General features: G+C 45.7%; 1 protein-coding gene across 2 annotated transcripts in view; it reads left to right on the forward strand.

The window, feature by feature from the left end:
- CTXND1 (cortexin domain containing 1) overlaps positions 1 to 10,626 on the forward strand; it is a 35,028-nt gene extending 24,402 nt beyond the window's left edge. The window contains exons 2-3 of one of the 2 annotated variants that reach the window (XM_031505805.2): positions 2,257 to 2,431; positions 6,992 to 10,626. In XM_031505805.2, coding sequence (XP_031361665.1) covers positions 7,046 to 7,225 — 180 coding nt within the window. In that variant the 5' untranslated portion in view covers positions 2,257 to 2,431; positions 6,992 to 7,045 and the 3' untranslated portion in view covers positions 7,226 to 10,626. Of the gene's footprint in view, positions 1 to 2,256; positions 2,432 to 6,045; positions 6,376 to 6,991 lie in introns of those variants that run through there. The other variant, XM_031505807.2, reaches the window with a different exon arrangement.
- The last annotated feature ends 6,352 nt before the right edge of the window (positions 10,627 to 16,978 follow it).

The following is a 16,978-nucleotide window of genomic DNA, read 5'->3' on the forward strand; positions in this document are numbered from 1 at the left end:
CTCTCAGACTCCTTTACGTTTGTCTCTTGCCTTGATGAAAGGGGATGCTCTCAGTGCATCACAACAGTGATAAGGAAAGCAGCCTCAGCCCCCTTATCAAAATACACAAGGAATAAAGGATGGTCCTGCTCAGACAGATGTTCCTTCTCAAGCTCATCCAAACTTTTCATAGCACAGGTATTGCTTTGTATTTTCTGGGCATTATCTCCTAAAGGATGAATCAGTGTTCCCAACAGCCCAGGGTGGAAGCCAGCACTGCAAGGAGGGGCTGAACCACGTTGTACAATCCCTGCAGCTCTCCCACCACAGCAGAAACACAAACTGGGAGCCAAGGGAGTGTCCCTGCAGCTCACACAGGCTCACAGAGCTCCCTTCCCCAGGGATGAGCCTGCCCAGCCCAGGGCAGGGAGGGGAGGCACAGTCCCTGGGCTGGGCTCTGAGGGAGGACTGGATTTCCCTTCTCCTCCTGCTCCCCTGAGGGTTAGAAAGCAGCTGATACAGAGACAGCATCACAGCATCACCCTGCACTGCCTGCCCCGTTTATGGTGCTCCTATCAGTTTTCCAGCCAGCAACCATAGAGTGCATCACTGACCCTACCCCTCTTTTTTACCTCTGCATGGCCCCTTCCAGCCTCTGAGAAAGATTCCCAAGTGTCCTCACCTCAGCAAAGTTTAATCAAGGATTTTTCACAATAGTTGAGCTTTGGGAGGCTGGAAACACTTTTTACTCCAGATCCCAGCTGTCCATCAGTTCACTCAATAGTTTTGAACAGTGACTTGTTCCCAAGCACAACCATCTATTTTTTAATCTTTTGTTAATGAGTAATTCCACATGCTCCTTGGAGTGATTGAGAAATTATTATTTTTTTTTAGGACGCTCTCAAATTATAAGCAGCCCGCAGTTATTTCTAAGTGTATGCTGCATCTTTTTCTCAATGAAGATTAATGTTATTCTTGCCATGGGGCTATGTAGGAAGGAAACATTTGTGTAACAGCAACTTTTAAAACTTTCCCCAGATTGATTTATGTGTTTATTTGCTTTCAGATTTTGGGCTCTTGTAAATTATGTCTTTAGTCTTCTGATGGAATACTGGCATCCAATGATTTACAACTGGCTAAAAGCAAGTGTGGAGGGAAGATTATTTGTCTCTTGACCAAAACTGAGGACTAGATCGAATAAAGGCATTTGTATAAACTAAGCTAAGCATAAAGATTTAGTCATTATGTAAAGCAAGAAATAAAATAATCCAACAACCAAAACAAAATGCCAAACAGTGAGTTAAAAACAAAGATTAAACTTGCCTTCAGTCACACAGGAAAAATCATGCTTATAGGAAGGCAGAGTTACTGAAATGAAGTATTGATTTTCTGCTGAAAGAATTGTAAGTATGAAAGGACAATTAATTTTTAGACTAAGCTATTGGTCACATTATTGCTCTCTGGGTGTAGCAAGAAGCTCATCTGTCTGTATCTATCTACAGCATTTGACTCCTGTGCTCAGAGGCAGTGAGTTCTTAATCGAAACTAGATTGTTAAGAAAATTAGAGTATGATCAAGTGTCCAGGCTATTCCTGTAGAGATTTGAACTTCAAATTGAAGGTGACTTCGTTTGACAAACACACACAATACCTGTCTGGAGCAGCATTTCACCTTCCTTCCTGGCCACTCACCTCCAGTCCCTTGCCTGAGCACAGCCTGTCCTGCTGGGTCCCCTCACAAGGGATTTGGGCTCATTTTTTGCCTTGTTCTTCTCAACCTTCCCATACTACACTGTAGAACTCTTTCCACAACAATGTGTAAAAAGCCAGGTTTGTCATCCAACAAGCATTGCTGGCTGAAACTATTCTGTGTGCATGTAAAAAAGAAAATGATTCCACACCAGACTGACTAAAAAAAAAAAGGCAAATAATTAATAGTTTTTAAGTCCTGGTGTATCAGTTCAGATAAATCAAGAAGTTTTGTTTAAACAAACCATCTAAGCCCTAAATAAATACGCAGGATCAATTCAAACCTGGCTGATCTTTCACTGTGATTTAAAAATAGTATTTTCTGCTCATTTAAGAAGAAATATTGATATGACCTTAGGCTTGAACATTGCTTTTCCTCTCATAAATGTTCTAGGGAATGTGTGATGAACGAATCCATCCTGTGCACGAGTGCATCCCACAGCCCCAGGCTGTCCTGGAGCGCTGAGCGCGTCTGTCCCACCCGCAGCCCACCTGAGCAACAATTGGAAATTATTTTTTTTTTTTTCAGAGCACCCCGGTGAGAACTGCTTCCAGGGCTGGGTGGAGGTGAACCTGAGCAGAGCCCCGACGCCGTCAAAACCCCTCTGACCAACAAAACTTTTAAAATATGACTACAGAGAGGATTTTACCCCCAAAATGCTGCTATGCTGGGATGTGACAGGCTTCCTACTCAAGTCTGGAAGGTATGGATCTGCTTCATACATGAAATCTCATAATTCCCCTTCCCCTTCCCCTTCCCTTCCCTTCCCTTCCCTTCCCTTCCCTTCCCTTCCCTTCCCTTCCCTTCCCTTCCCTTCCCTTCCCTTCCCTTCCCTTCCCTTCCCTTCCCTTCCCTTCCCTTCCCTTCCCTTCCCTTCCCTTCCCTTCCCTTCCCTTCCCTTCCCTTCCCTTCCCTTGCTGTACATCTGTTGTTTTGGGAAAAGAGTACAGAAAGAAAAACAAAAAAAACCCAACAAACCAAAACCAGAGACTGTTGTGAAATAAATCCTAAGGGTTGAAATGGTTTGAAACATGATTAACCAGCATAGGAACCAGCCCTCTGCAATGTATGTGGTTCATTATTAATTTATATTTAAAGTGACAATGCCAAGAGTGTCAGCTCAGGGAGAAAAAAAATCTTTTAAAGTATCTTGCATAGGTAGGGCTGATTGCAAAATTCAAGCATACTGATGAGCACAAATGTTACAAAGAGCCTGTAACAGAGCTGAAACACTAAGGAGGATGCCAACATCCTGCATAAGGTCATGAAAATTAAAAAAAAATTCTAAAAATCTCTCTTCTGTGGCAATCCCTCATGAAAAGGGCACTGGGAAACAAAACAAGCAGAAAATACCAAATGCTCAGGATGGAGTCTTCAGTGGTACATCCCTGACCCAGCTCCAGGGGCTCCTGACCACCAGAAGAGAGACACAAAACAAGCGAGGGGAGCAGGGCACCAAAAACTGAGGATGCCAACCCTTCTGAAGGGACACAGCTGCTGCCTGGTGCTGGCCCTCTGCAACCCTCAAGGAGCCAAGGGCACAGAGTCACTTTTGGTGCTGAATTCCTCACCCAGCACATTCTCACCCACACCTCTCCATCCCTGGGTCAGCCAGCCTGTGGCACACACCTACTCTCAGAGAAGTTACAGGGGGAGAGACTGCACTGAAACACCCAGGGATTTGCAGGAAGACAGATTCAGAATGGCTAAATTGCCTAGTTGGAACCAGGGATTGTTTCTTTGTTCAGGCATAATCACATTTTCAACAAATCTGAAGAATTTTTAAAAAACACAATTCTACAGCTCATTGCTGTCAAGCTGGGGAAAAAAATGTAATTTTCTACAATTCAGCTATTCAGAGAAAACTTGATCATTCAAGTGTGAAACTTTATAATTGTTTCTGCTGATTTTTTCCCCTCCATACACACAATGCTGTCAACATCAACCCTGCTAGGAAAATAGAGCAAAAACATCCAGCCAACTAGTCTGTAGCTGAAGAGGTAATTTGAACAGCATTGTTGGATTTCACACACCAGACCAAGAAGAACTGACTGCAAAAAGCTTCTGCTCACCTGCACAGCACATCCCTAGGGCTGGGATGGAGGGCAGGGTGTGCAGGCAGAGCATCCAGCATGGACCAACCTGCTCCAGCCTGGGAGACTCTTCCACAGCCCACTCCAGCCTGGCTGCACTGCTGGGCACCAGGGAGTGAGGAAGGGGAGTGGAGGCACTGGTCAAGGAAAGGGGAATTAAGCAGGACAAGCTGTGCAGCTGTTACAGAGGTGGAGGACAACAAGCACCTGGCAGACAGCAGGACACAGCGTGTCCATGGTAAATTTGTGAGCTAGACTTTCCCAAGAGGAAACAGTGCTGGTGAACACATGCAATAACTCCTTCTGCATTTGGGGACTGTTCTCTGACCTAAAAGAGTTATGAGTTCCAGCCATAATAAATTAATCTGGAGACAGCTGCCCCAGGCACAGCCCCATTGCAGCACCCAGCTCTGCTCAGCACCAGCCCTGCCAAGCCTGCTGGAATGCAGGTGCAGTGAGGAACAGCACAGGTCCCTGCTGGCACCAACCTCCCCTGACTCACACGAGCCCTTTGACAAGCCAGAGCTGCAGAGGAGCTCCCACTCTGGCAGCTGCAGGTGAGCAGCCAAGCTGAGAGTGAGGACAGCCAAAGCCAGATCCTTCTGACCAGCCCCAAGAAACACATTGGCCATCAGCAGTGACTGCATGCACAGCACTGATCAGCATCAAAATGTTACTGAGTTTATAAGGGACCAGCAGGAGAGAAAACATGGGATTTATGCAACCTCAAGAATGCAGCCTTTTTGGAAAGAAATATTCCTAGTCCCACTGAAAATGTGAAACCAATAGAAACCCAAAATCATTAGGTTCAAGCTGTCACTGTAATTTACCATGCAAACTACAGCTCAGATGCCACAGCCTTTCACTCTGCTCTCTGCCTGGCTATCCTTTCCAAAATGTGCTTTTCCCTTCCAGCAGGAAAGAAGAATCCTCCAGACACAGTCCTGGGGATGGAGGGAAGCAGAGGGATGCAGCACTTAAACCAGACTTCTATGAGATTGAGGGATGCCATTTTGAAGAGAAAAATCTCCAAGGGATAGATCTTTACTTGAAACCTCTGATCATTTTCTGAGTAAATTATTCATCTTTCCAAAGAAAGTACATTTGAGTGAAAATGCAGTTTTCCTTCCAAGATCAGTACTGATGGAAATTACCAGGTAGTTCTGCTATTCTGCAGGAGGTAACTTAGGGTGAAATGACCCCACATGGTACAACAGCAAGAATGTCAGGATGGGAAAAATAATTTAAAAATTACACTCATCCTTGTTGGACCTTCACAAGACCACTGCAGGAAAAGACTGGGATACATTAGCAGTTTTGATAACATTTTTTTTTCTTTTGCATTCATAAGGAATTCATACTTAATACTCAGCTTTGCTGACAAACCTTTTCTTCATCAAATGAAGTTATAAACTGCAATGTAAGATCTCTTGGCTGATGAAATAGAGTGGTAGAAGAGTCTCTTGGGAATATTAGACCTCTGACCAGGCAAGGTGAGCATTACAAGCCTGACCTCACTCAGAGATTTCTTCATGAGCTCCTAAGGATGTGACTGGTAAATACATGAGATCATGAGGTGTCTGCTTTGTTTAATTCACTTTGTGTCATCAGCTTCTTTCATTTCCCTGCTGCAGGACTGGCTGTAGCAATAGTTTCTATGCTTTCAGGAAATTAAAAAAACCCTAACATCCTTGTGCTAAAAATAGACTCAAGAGTCCAGATGATTTGTACTTGCCTTGTGGGATCTAGGGGGTTATGAGGCTGGAAAACCACCTGAAAAGGAGAAAATTCTGAGACAGGGAAGAAACTGTGAGCCTATAAAATAAAGGGTCTTCAGTTCACCCTGAGGAAGACTTGCAGGGCATAGGGGTTCAGGGGTGTCTGGGACACCCACTGGCAGCTGGCACAGCACGATGCTGCAGGAGGAGAACAGCCAGCCAGATGTGAGCCACCACTGCAATGGCCCCACCACCAGCAGCAGCTCACTGGAAACACAAGCAGGCAAACTTGTCTGTGTAATAAAAGCTGGGATTTCCTCACTGTGTTAGTGTAGTAGTAGAGAGCAGCTGGGCTGTTGCTACCCCAGTTTCACCAAATCCTCTCTATAGCTCAATAGCGTCTTGCTCCCATCTCTCCTCTCCAGGTAAAGCAGACACTGGCTCTCCAGTTGGTTATTGAATTTGATGTGAAAAACTTTGTGTTTTTTTTTTTTTGCTGTAAAGAGGCATTCCATATTCCTGATCCTCTACACTGTAATCCCCAGCACTTCTCCCTCCCACCTTGGCAAATGTGGATGTAATTCCCAGCACTTCACCTTGGCCAAACGTGGATGTCAGGAGAAGTTTCCCCATCCCTGGGCAGTAACTCAATTCTCTGTAAGGTCAGTTCCTCTCCTTCAGCACAACTGTGCAAAGCAGTTTGTGATATCAGCTGGTGAACTGTCCAGGATCAAACTTTCAGAGGGATTCCATCACTGATGAAGTCATTTTGATTATGGATTCAGGTGAGGAGGCCAGAGAGACCTTCAGCTACGCAGACATCTGCAGTGAATAAGGTAATTCTTGTTCTAATCACATAATCACCTGTACCTCTCTGGTTGATAAAACATCCACTTAAAAATTATATTGCTCCTAAAAAGATCTTCTACTGCCTGGAGAACCTTGAGTACCAGAGATTAAAAGATTATGGAAAATAAGTATGCATAATTTTCACTTTGCTTTGTGCCAGTGAGAGACAGAGAATGTTTGGACAGAGAGGAAAATTGGGATAGAAACAGTCTGCTCTGCCATTTGTCTGATCTTTCACACTAGCAGAGGAATGGAAATATTTTTATGATTAGGAAAGGCTGAGACAAGAACAGTGTCTGTGCCTCTTTTAAGAGATGATATTTCAAGTGAATAGTGCTCATTCACTATTGCTTGTCTTTTCTTTGTTAACATCTCTTTTCAGTGCCTAATATTTTAGCAAGAAGCATTTTGTGGGCTAAATTAAGGTGGAGATGAGGTTTCTTCTTCTCACAGCTCTCAGTCAGCTGAGCTACAACATTTCCATTGTGTTTATTTCCCTGCAAGAATTTATCAGACCTGGAAGAAGTATCCGGTACAATCCCTGATTTTCCCCATGTCCAGGAGCAGCAATCCCTTGTGCCTGACACTGTGTTTGTTTTGCAGGTGCTTGATGATGTTAGGAGTAAATCCAAAGCCAGATGAAGAGCGGCCTAAGCAATGGAGGTGCCAACCCCAGAGCCCGTGTACGTTGACGTGGACAAGGGCCTGACGTTAGCATGCTTTGTCTTCCTCTGCCTCTTCCTGATTGTGATGATCATCCGCTGTGCAAAAGTCATCATGGACCCCTACAGCGCCATCCCGACGTCCACGTGGGAGGAGCAGCACCTGGATGACTGACAGGGGCTCCCAGACACAGCCACGGGGTGCTGTGGTGCAGGAGGCCTTGTCAGCACACAAACAGCTATTTTCAGATATGCAGGGCAAAGGCAATATCTCCAAGAGCACATAGTGTAAATTATTTTTGCTCAACAGGTCAAGATATCAGCAAGCCATTCTGGCAGCAGAGTTTACTACTATGCAGCAATTATTACTTTACGGTTGCCATTTTAACTCAAGTAGCACAAGATTCTCCAGATTTTCTAACATAAGTCTTGGTCTAGCACAGTTTGTCCCACACTCAATATCACCCACAAACCCAGGGTAACCATCAATACCATGAAGAAGCAACAAGAGTATTCTGTCTTCCCTGAAAACAGATTGCTTCAAACATTGATTTCTTCCTATGTCATTATGGGTGGATTTTAGGAAAGGCCCAGATTTCATATACCAGAGCATCATTAAATGCTGAAGTACCTCTGGCTGAGTAGAATCATACAAGCAGATTTATTCTTGCCTCACTTGTTGTGCACTTGCACTCCCTACCCCACTGCAGCCATATTTCCAGTGCCCAGGACACAGACACTCACACTTAGGGGGTCCTGGACTGCTCTAGACCCCATAGCACCACCTTGTTCTGTCCTGGCCATGCAAAAAACAGCCATTTCCTCTGTCATGGGTCTTGGATTAGTCAGGCCACTGACTTTGAGCTTAGTAGGCACCAAAAACCCCTGAAGCAGAGCCTGGACAGTGCTGGTGTCAACTATATAAAACCTGCTGTGATTTTCAAAGAGTGATTCCACATGCAATTTCACCCTTCTTTTGCTTCAGGTGCACTTCAGTGGGATGAGGCAGGACTGGGATGACAAGGACAATAAGCAGAGAGACTTTTCTCCCAGCTTTGTCATTCAGACTCCTCAGCATAACATTTACAGTCACACACAATAATAAGCATTCTACCTCGGAGAAATCAATCTCCTTCAAAGGAAGATTTTCCCCACGAGTTTGTAAGGTACATTTCTTTCTCTCAATTCATTAAGACAGCCATTATGCAAGAAGGCATAAGTGAACATGGGAGCACTGGAAATTTATTATTTACCTTTGAAGAGTGGGGACTGCAGCATTCCATAGTTCTCTATTCCTCAAATTCTAAGGTTTGCTCATGCCTGCTTTTTCTTTCATGACTCCATGTTCAACTTATGGGATTGAAAGAAAGCAATTCAGAGCAGCTACTGCAACCACAGCAAGCACCATGAACAGACAAGGCTTGAAAGCACAAAACTTCAAGAAGGGCATTTCTCCTCCTCACCATCCTACCTGACCCCCAGGTTCTTGCCATGAGACAATGCACAGTGGGTGGGAACAGTGGAAGCAAAGGCTGTGACAAGAAAATTGGGACATGGACTTTGTAAGGCACTGATCTAGCTCCAACAGATTTGTTTGATGATCAGACAAGTCAATTTTTATGTGCCTCAGTCTACTCATCAGTGAAATGGGTGTAACAATTTCATCTTGTCACACCTCATTTTGTCTGTCTAATAACCAGAAAGCACCTGGAGAGCCTTAGACAGGGACACAGAAATGAGGTTCTTACTTACACCTCTTCCTGCTAAAACCAGTAGGGAAGGTCTGGGTCTTGTTACACTGCAGGACTCTGTTATACAGGCAGAGAACTTGTCCAGACCCCCATTTCCTCTCTCACTGCAGTATTTTGGGCCAAATGGCACCTGGCTTTTTTGCATAGCCCACTGATTTCTGAGGATGTAAGGTGCTCAATACTGCGAATACAGAATCCCAAAACAGCAGGCTATGAGGCATATGGAGATTTTGCATGAGTCTTTTGAAACACACAATTTTTCCTGATCTCCGTTGTAGGAGATCCCATTCCTGAGGCAGGAAATTCAAAGATTAGCTTTCCTCCTGATGTCCTCTAGCAAGAGACCTCCACTGCTTCCATTACCTACTGCAGATTGCTCCTCAGGCTGTTATTTAGCCTCAGCTTCAGCTAGCCAGGTAATCACCAGTAACAGAGCACTCTTTTCAGGCTTAAATGTTGAATGTTCATTGTATTTGGAGCCAACCCACAGTTCTCTCTTATCAGTGAGCAAGTCTATCTGTACCATAGGATGGATGTCCCAGCTCAAAGAACAAAACTTCTGCTCCTTGGGCTAAAATCTGGAACCTGTTTTTTGTCATTAAAACTTTCATCCCTTTAGTGGGCCTATTTACAAAACAAGGAAAATAGCAAAATTCCATCCAGGCTAGGGACACTTTCAGTGTGCAGGTCACCTGGCCAAGCTCACAGCTGGTGCAGAGCAAGGACAGAGCTTGTCCTCACACCTCTCAGTGCCAATACTCCACTTGGTGTTTATCTGCATGCAGGACTCTCTGGCATTGTCACATGTCATTGACAAGCCCCAGTTCAGCTAAGGACTTATTCAGGTGCTCAAGTTTAAGCCTCTGAGCAGGCTGCCCAACTACAGAGACCAGGGTCAGTCCTGTGGCACGTCCCTGGCAGGGACTGCACACAGTCCTTGGAGGAGCAAAGCCTGTCTGAGGATGAAGGGTTACAAATGCTAAGGAAGCAAATTGATAAATTTGCTTTGCAAGGATGGTTGCCACTTTTTTCTCTCTTTGTCCAGCTGAACAAACCATTTAATGGATTTTCCTGAAAATCTTAATGAAAAAGCCCCTCTGGGTAGCTTTATTTTCTAATAAAAAAGGCACTTGTTCTCCTGGTATAGACTCTCAAGTCCATCCTTCTGTTGACAAAAAATATCTTTATAAAAATCTGGATATTCACATACATGACTGCATAAAAGTCAACAAGATTGTTTTTATAGAGAAAATGTAAATCTATTGATCTCTTCACTCTTGTGACCAGTGACTCAAGCCTGTCTGAGTTCAAGGAGCCTTTGGACAACACTCTCAGGCACAAGGTGGCATTCCTGGGATGTCCTGTGCCGGGCCAGGACTTGGACTCGATGATCCTGATGGGTCCCTCCCAACTCAGCATATTCTAGGATTCATTCTAATTTCTGCCTTTCCCCACTGGTTACAATCACACAACCTCACTCCTCTTTAACCAAAAGCAATATTAAATATCATGCCTAAGCCAGACATGCTCAGCTCCCTCCCCTGGAGCCAGGCCTGTCCCACCCCAGGGCTGTCACTGCAGCTCTGGCTGGTGCCAGCCCCGCTGGCAAAGCCATGCTCACGGCCAGGGAAGATCTCTGTCAGCAGGAGCTGCATGACTGGGCTTGGAGCAATTCCAGCTGCATGCAACAAGTGCCTCTGCTAGTTTTGGTTCTTTTTTAATCATTGTGCCATACTACCAGCAACTGCACTCAGAGGATGCAAGTCAAACTTGTTGCAAGTGTATTTATCTAACATAATAAACAGCTTCGACATGGAAAAATCTCCTTGCCATCTCTGTTGTGGTTTTCTTACAGTTGCCAGGACATCTTTAAAAATACAACACAACATGATTTACAAGAAGGGCATACATTCATGACAGCAGAGAACAACTCCCTGTGTAGCTGCATCACTACAGAATTTGGGAGCTCAGGGCAGAGCTGACAGAGCCCCAGGTGTTCCTGTGGCTCTGCAGAAGCTCAGCCTTTCCAGAGGGGCTATTTCGGTGACTCCCTTGGCCAGGAGGAGCCCTCAGCTCAGAGGGGGACTGCAGCATCTGTATTTCAGCAATTCATTATCAGTAACAAATTGCATACCAAAAGAAATAGGGCCACTGAGACCAAAATCCCTCCTGCTAGGGACTGAAAATGAAGAGCATGGAGCATCTGCAGGGGTCTCTTTGAAGAAAATCCAGAGTATGGGATATGCAGGGTAAAAATCACCTAGGGAACTCCACTTCTTGAAAAAGATGAAGAGATGAATTGCTAATTCTTTCATCTTGAAAATGGGCTCTGTTGCCTGAAAGCTGGGTGCTTTATAGATCCGCTTGTCCCTGCAGCAAGTCCTCTGGCAGCAGGATTTTTTGTGCCTGGAACCCAGTTTGCCACAGAGACCAAACCCCACTGATAAATCCTTACTTCTCTCCTAGTCAGAATCAGGGGCTGGAGTCTTTACGCTGTTTTCTGTACAGCTACTCTGGCTAAGGTAGGAGCAGACCTGAACTGAGGCCAGCAGCAGCTGAATTTGAGCAGACACCCTGGAATTGTTTTTCTGGAAGAAGCAGGGACTGATGGCAAGCCAGACACCCACATGATGCTGCTGCAGCCTCTTCTGGCCAAAGGTGTCCCCAGCCTGCTGGGTCATTCCAGCCTGAGCAGGCAGCTTCAGCCCAGACTGCCTCAGCTCAGAGCCAGCACAGCACTTGGATGGGGAAATGCTGTGCTCAGACTTCAGCCATCTCCTTCAGACTTTTAAATTTTTGTTAAAACCATTTTCATTAAAAATGATCAATACCTTGCTAGCCAGGAGGAAAGCTCTGCTCACACACATGTTTAAAGCAATAAACAATTTGAAAATGCTGGTTGCATTTATTCTCAGGTCATCATATATAATTCAATTCACAATGGTGTTAAGAAACATTGAATTACAGAATTCTTAGTTACAAAGTTCCATGTTTTGTACTGGAACCTAGCCAGGCAGCCCACACAGGGAAATCAGAAATCAAAAATGTATTAAAATTGCATTAAGTGTGCCAAAGCCATAAGGAGTGCGAAGTTTTTCAAAACTTATTTTATATGCAAGATTGATTTGATTTCTCCAGCAGCTGCTGCCTTGCCTCTGCAGATGGAAGGAAGTGCCTGGTAGGGGTGAGCAAAGCTGGACACACTTCAGCCCCTCCAGCAGATCCCAGATGGGGTCCCAGGACATGACAGCTCCAGGGCACCCAGAGCTCTGCAGGGCACTGGAGGTGCTGGCTGCAAGGCTGAGCCCTGAGCACAATGTCCTGGACCCAGTGCACAGTGAGGAGAGGGACAAGAAACCCTCCCTGTGCTTGCAGTTCCCTGCCAGCCCCTCGGGATTCATGGACCAAGGGGTTGATCCTCCAGGCTGAGCCAAGGGATGCCCAGCTGCCACCAGGGACTTCTGCTCCTGCAGCATTCCCTTGGATGTTCACCAACTCTGTTAACACCAGCAGCTCTCAGCTGCTTATGGAGCAAACAATATTGAGCAAACAGAGTAAAACCAGAATGTAGAGGTCTGATTAAAACTCCATGGAAAACCAAGCACTTGTGCAACACAGAAAGAGTTGAGGTGAAGATGTTCTTGGGAATGAGGGAAGATGAGAGGAGGAACAGCTCTCAGCAGATTTGTATGGAGCAGCATGGTGCCAGTACCTCAGCATGTCCCTCACGTACTTCCAAAGCCTTCAATCAATTTTAAAATCCCAGAAATGATCTCCTTCTTTCTCACTAAGCAGCAACTATGTGGCCATTCTGAGCAGAAGCAGCAATCAAACCTGAGAAATGGTCTCCTGCCTCATTGCTTAACACCAAAAGCTACGTATCACCTACCAGCCCTGTCCCTCCTCACAAAGTCACTACCTTGACCCTGAACAGCTACTGAGAGAGTGTTTTACTTTGAGTTATTGCTGCCTGGGTAATGAAAGAATTATGAATATTGCTGACCCAAACGCTTACATAAAAACTAATTTTTTTTACAAGATATCATGTCCATTTCTAATTAGAATCTCTGCAGAAAACTACTTCAGGTGAAGAGTGCCTACATTTCACAGCAAAAAGCCATTGGTTCCTTTAAATTCTGAAATACGTTTTAAGGGCTTATTCCATGCTCCTTTTTTTTTTTTTTTTTTTTTTTGACACTTAATTATACCAACAGCACTATTATAAATTACCCCCAGCTTTTTCATTACACACCAACCAGACGACGCTTTGATCTGTAAGAAAATGCATCTCAAAGTACTAAACAGTGGCTGCCTCTAGTTTTGCTACCAGCAAAATAACAAAATCAGGTGGAATAGTGGCAGGCAGGATGATTTATTGCCTCTGTGTCCACCCTGTGATAAAGCAGCACAACCCAGAAGCAGCTCCTGCACCCCTCCAGCAGCCCAACACCACTCACCCTTGGGATCACTGTGCTCCAGCACGGATTGCTGCTGGAACTGCTGACCTCTGCTGAGTAGGAAGCACCAGGCAGGAGAAGGATGCTCCAGGCCAGCACAAGAGCTGTGGTTTCCACTTAGACCCTGAATGAGGCCTCTCAGGTGGCTGACACAGCTGAAAGGTTTTATTTTTTCCTCCAGGCTTCTGAAGATCTAAGAAGAATTTTCTTGTTCTACACACAGGTTATAAACCCACAAACCTGGTGCTGTGATTGGGGCAGTGTAAACGGAGCTCTGAGGTTTTTTTTGTGGGTTTTTTCCACTTTTGTTTGAAGTCAGATTATAATCAAACTGAGAAAAATACATCTAAATCAAACAAAAACTAGTAATCTCCAGAAGGAGAGACAGCCATGCTCAACCCTAACTGAAACAAAACCTTCCAGAAGTGCATGAGAAACTCTTTGTAAAGGCAATCAACTGGCACTTCAAAAACAAACTTTTCCCAAGCACCCAGTCAGCCTGTTAGGCTAAAACACTCTTGTTCCAAAAGCCTGATTTTTTCATCTGTGCTCAGCTTCCCCCAAAACCAGAAGAAAGCTCCATCACATTCATTTTAAAGGATAAGGGTGCAAACTACTCCCAGCTGCCCCAGGGGAGGAGGAGCAAGCGGGAGGTGCCCATACCACTTGTGTGTTTCCCAAAATTTGGGTCACAGGCTGCTTCCCCCCCAGGCATTGGGTGCTGCTGGTCCCAGGCCAAAGCTGCTCTGTGGGCAGCCCTGCACATTGCAGCACAGGTTGTGCCCTTCACTCTCCCTTGACACAGGGATGAGAATCAGCAGTGCTGGTGGCTCAGAGCTCGCTGCGTTGGGCAAGGGCAGTGTGGCCATGGGTCCCCTTCTCCACAGTGCCCACCCAGAAAGACCCACTGCATTCTTCTGGGGGGGAAGAAAGTGGTCTTAGGCACACAGAAAAGTTTGTCTCTTTTTTTATCATCTCCTGGCATTTTGGCCCACATCCATGTAGCAGGCAGCAGATGACTCTGAGCTCTGTCCTGAGATTTTGGACATCATCCAGCTCACCTCCAAAACCTGCTGTGCCTGAGGTCCTTTCCAGAAATTACCCACCTCCTGGGAATCTGGAACTTCTCCAGATGTCCCCTGCTAGAGAAGCTCAGCTCAGTCACCTTGGGGCCACAGGGGGCCCTTCCCTCCTCCCACCCATCCCCAGCGTGGTGCAGGGGTGCTTGGCCCAGGGATGTACAGAGTGGCCACTGCAAAGCCACCTCCTCCCTCGGGGCTGGCTGGCTCTGGGGCACGAGGCAGCTTGGAGGGATCTGTGGCTGGGTGCCTCCATCCTGGCCAGGTTTGGGGTCTCAGCACTACTGAACTTCTGCCTGAGCAGGCAACAATTCCCACTTGCTGGCAGGACTTGCAGCATCCAGTTGGCTGTTTGGAAGAGGAATTCATTGGGTGGGAGAGGAATTAATTCTTTGGAAGATGAATTCACCTTTACCCTGCTCAAAGTTCAGGAAGAGCCCTATGGATTTACAGTTCTCCTAAGTACTCCTGTGTCAGAGGCCAGGACATCCCTCTGGCTGCCCTGGCTGTCTCAAGACCTTGGCATGAAGTCAAAATCACCTGTGGCTTCAATTTCAGCCCATGGAAAAAGCTGTCAATTTTGTATGAGGAATTGCAAGTCAAAAGGGTTTGAGTGACGTGATATTTGAACTAACACAGGGTGGAAAAGTAGAATTTTGGGATTTTTAGAATGGGGTTCAGGGGGGTACAAGATGGAGGGATTTGGGCATGTCCTAGTCTTCTCCTTCATCTTGTCCTCCATGTCTTGGTGTGATGGTGACACTTTTCTATTGGTTTAAGGTAGAGATTCACTGTCTCACATAGGTGATGGGAATTAGTGGTAGATTGTAAACATAATATATGTAGTTTTGAATATATAAGATGGGAGCCGCCCGAGGCTCGGGGGGGGGGGGGGGGGGGGGCAGATGGCCATGGCTTCCTTGCCATGTTAGAGATAAGAAGAATGTTAGAGATAAGAAGAAATAAACAACCTTGAAAACACAATCGGAAGCATTCCAGGCTCCTTTGGCTGCGTCTGGCTAGGGAAGCAAAGACTCTTTATGATCTCTCGGGGTCACCCTGACCATCAGAACCCTGAGAGAAATCAACATTTCTGCACCCAGAAAGCCTTGACACCTCAGTCCTCCTTGGCCATGCCTTGCATCAAGGTCACAGGCCCAGCATCAGCTCTCTGCCTCCCTCCTCAGACATGGCACTTCCAGGACATCAGATATGCCAAGGTGCACCAGGGATGCTGCTCCTGAAGAGAAATTACTCTCCTGGATAAATGCTTTGTGCTCAAGGGAAGAGGATGGGTTATTTCTAAATCCAAGGGGGAAGGTGTCAACTCACAATTGTCCTTTGAGGTCAAAAGATTGCACAAAGCATCTATAAATTGATGATCCAGTAAGAGTACATTAAATAAATATCTGCCTATTAGTTCAGCTCCAAGAGCCTGAAGGCAAAATAGCTTTTCCTTGATAAACAACAAAGAGCCAATGTTTTCCTGGCCAGGTCATCCTTGATTTGGGGATGAACCTCCAAGCATCATTCTTTAAAGAACTATTATTTTTGCACACTAGAAGAGAGCCTATTACAGTGCATATGCCACATTAGCAGTGATTTATATGCGCTGCCACATTTTTTCTTTAATTTTAATTTCAAATTAATTTTCCTCTTCTTCATGGCCATAAGGTTCATGTTCCTGGTCAGCTCCAGGTTCTTCCCAAGGTGACATCAAATGTCCTCTCAGCCCACATCAGCAAAACTACCTGGCAGAGCTTTTGAGCGGCAATGGGACAGCTGCTAGAAAAGCAGCAGCATGGGCTCATCCTGCTGTCACCACATGGAGCCAGCAGCCACATCAGGTTCTTCAGTTTGAGGACCAAGCAAATATTTAACAAGTTCCCCTTGCACTACACCACAGTTCATTATCCGGTCTCCCGAGCTCCTTCAGTCAGTAATATCCTCTAATTGATGTGATTTGGCACTGGGCCATGGAGTTAAATTGATTTGTAGGCCAGCAGGAGACAGCAGATGCCCTTTACACTTGAGGAAAGTGGCATGTGGCTGTGTTTACTGGCTGCTGCAGGGGAATGCTGTGGCACCAGATGCCTTTTGGGGTGCAGGAAGGGGCTTGGTGTCCTCTGTCCACAGCCCCTGTTGAGTGGCAGGATGTGACTGTCACCAGGGAGTGCCTGGGGATCACTCCAGTGATGAAATTCCCCCTCCCTCCTCAACCCAAGGCATGCTGGTGCACAGGGTGAGAGAGAAACAGGGAATTCCCTTCCCTAAACCAGGGCAGGAGGAACAAGGGTGATCATTTGACCATGACCTTTTGAAGGGTGTCCCAGCACAGTCTCCATCTCTGGGCTGGAATCAATCTGGGCCAGGAGAGCTGCCTCTGGTTGTGTAAGAGCAGGAGGAGCAGGGACATCCTGCCTGTTGCCTTCAGTAGTGTTGATTATCACATTTCCAAACTGTTTTGTTGCAAATTATTTTAGGGCACAGTCATGTAACTCTTGCTCAGGAAGGTCTATAAGTTTTAACAACTGTATTCAACTTGTCTTCAGGATTTCACCTCCAGCATATTAACACTGTGGAAAAAGGAAGTCAGCATGGAATCTCAGCTCTTATCACCAGCCTAGTACTCTGAATATTT

This window comes from Lonchura striata, chromosome 11 (assembly GCF_046129695.1).
Source record: "Lonchura striata isolate bLonStr1 chromosome 11, bLonStr1.mat, whole genome shotgun sequence".
NCBI classification, from domain to species: domain Eukaryota; kingdom Metazoa; phylum Chordata; class Aves; order Passeriformes; family Estrildidae; genus Lonchura; species Lonchura striata.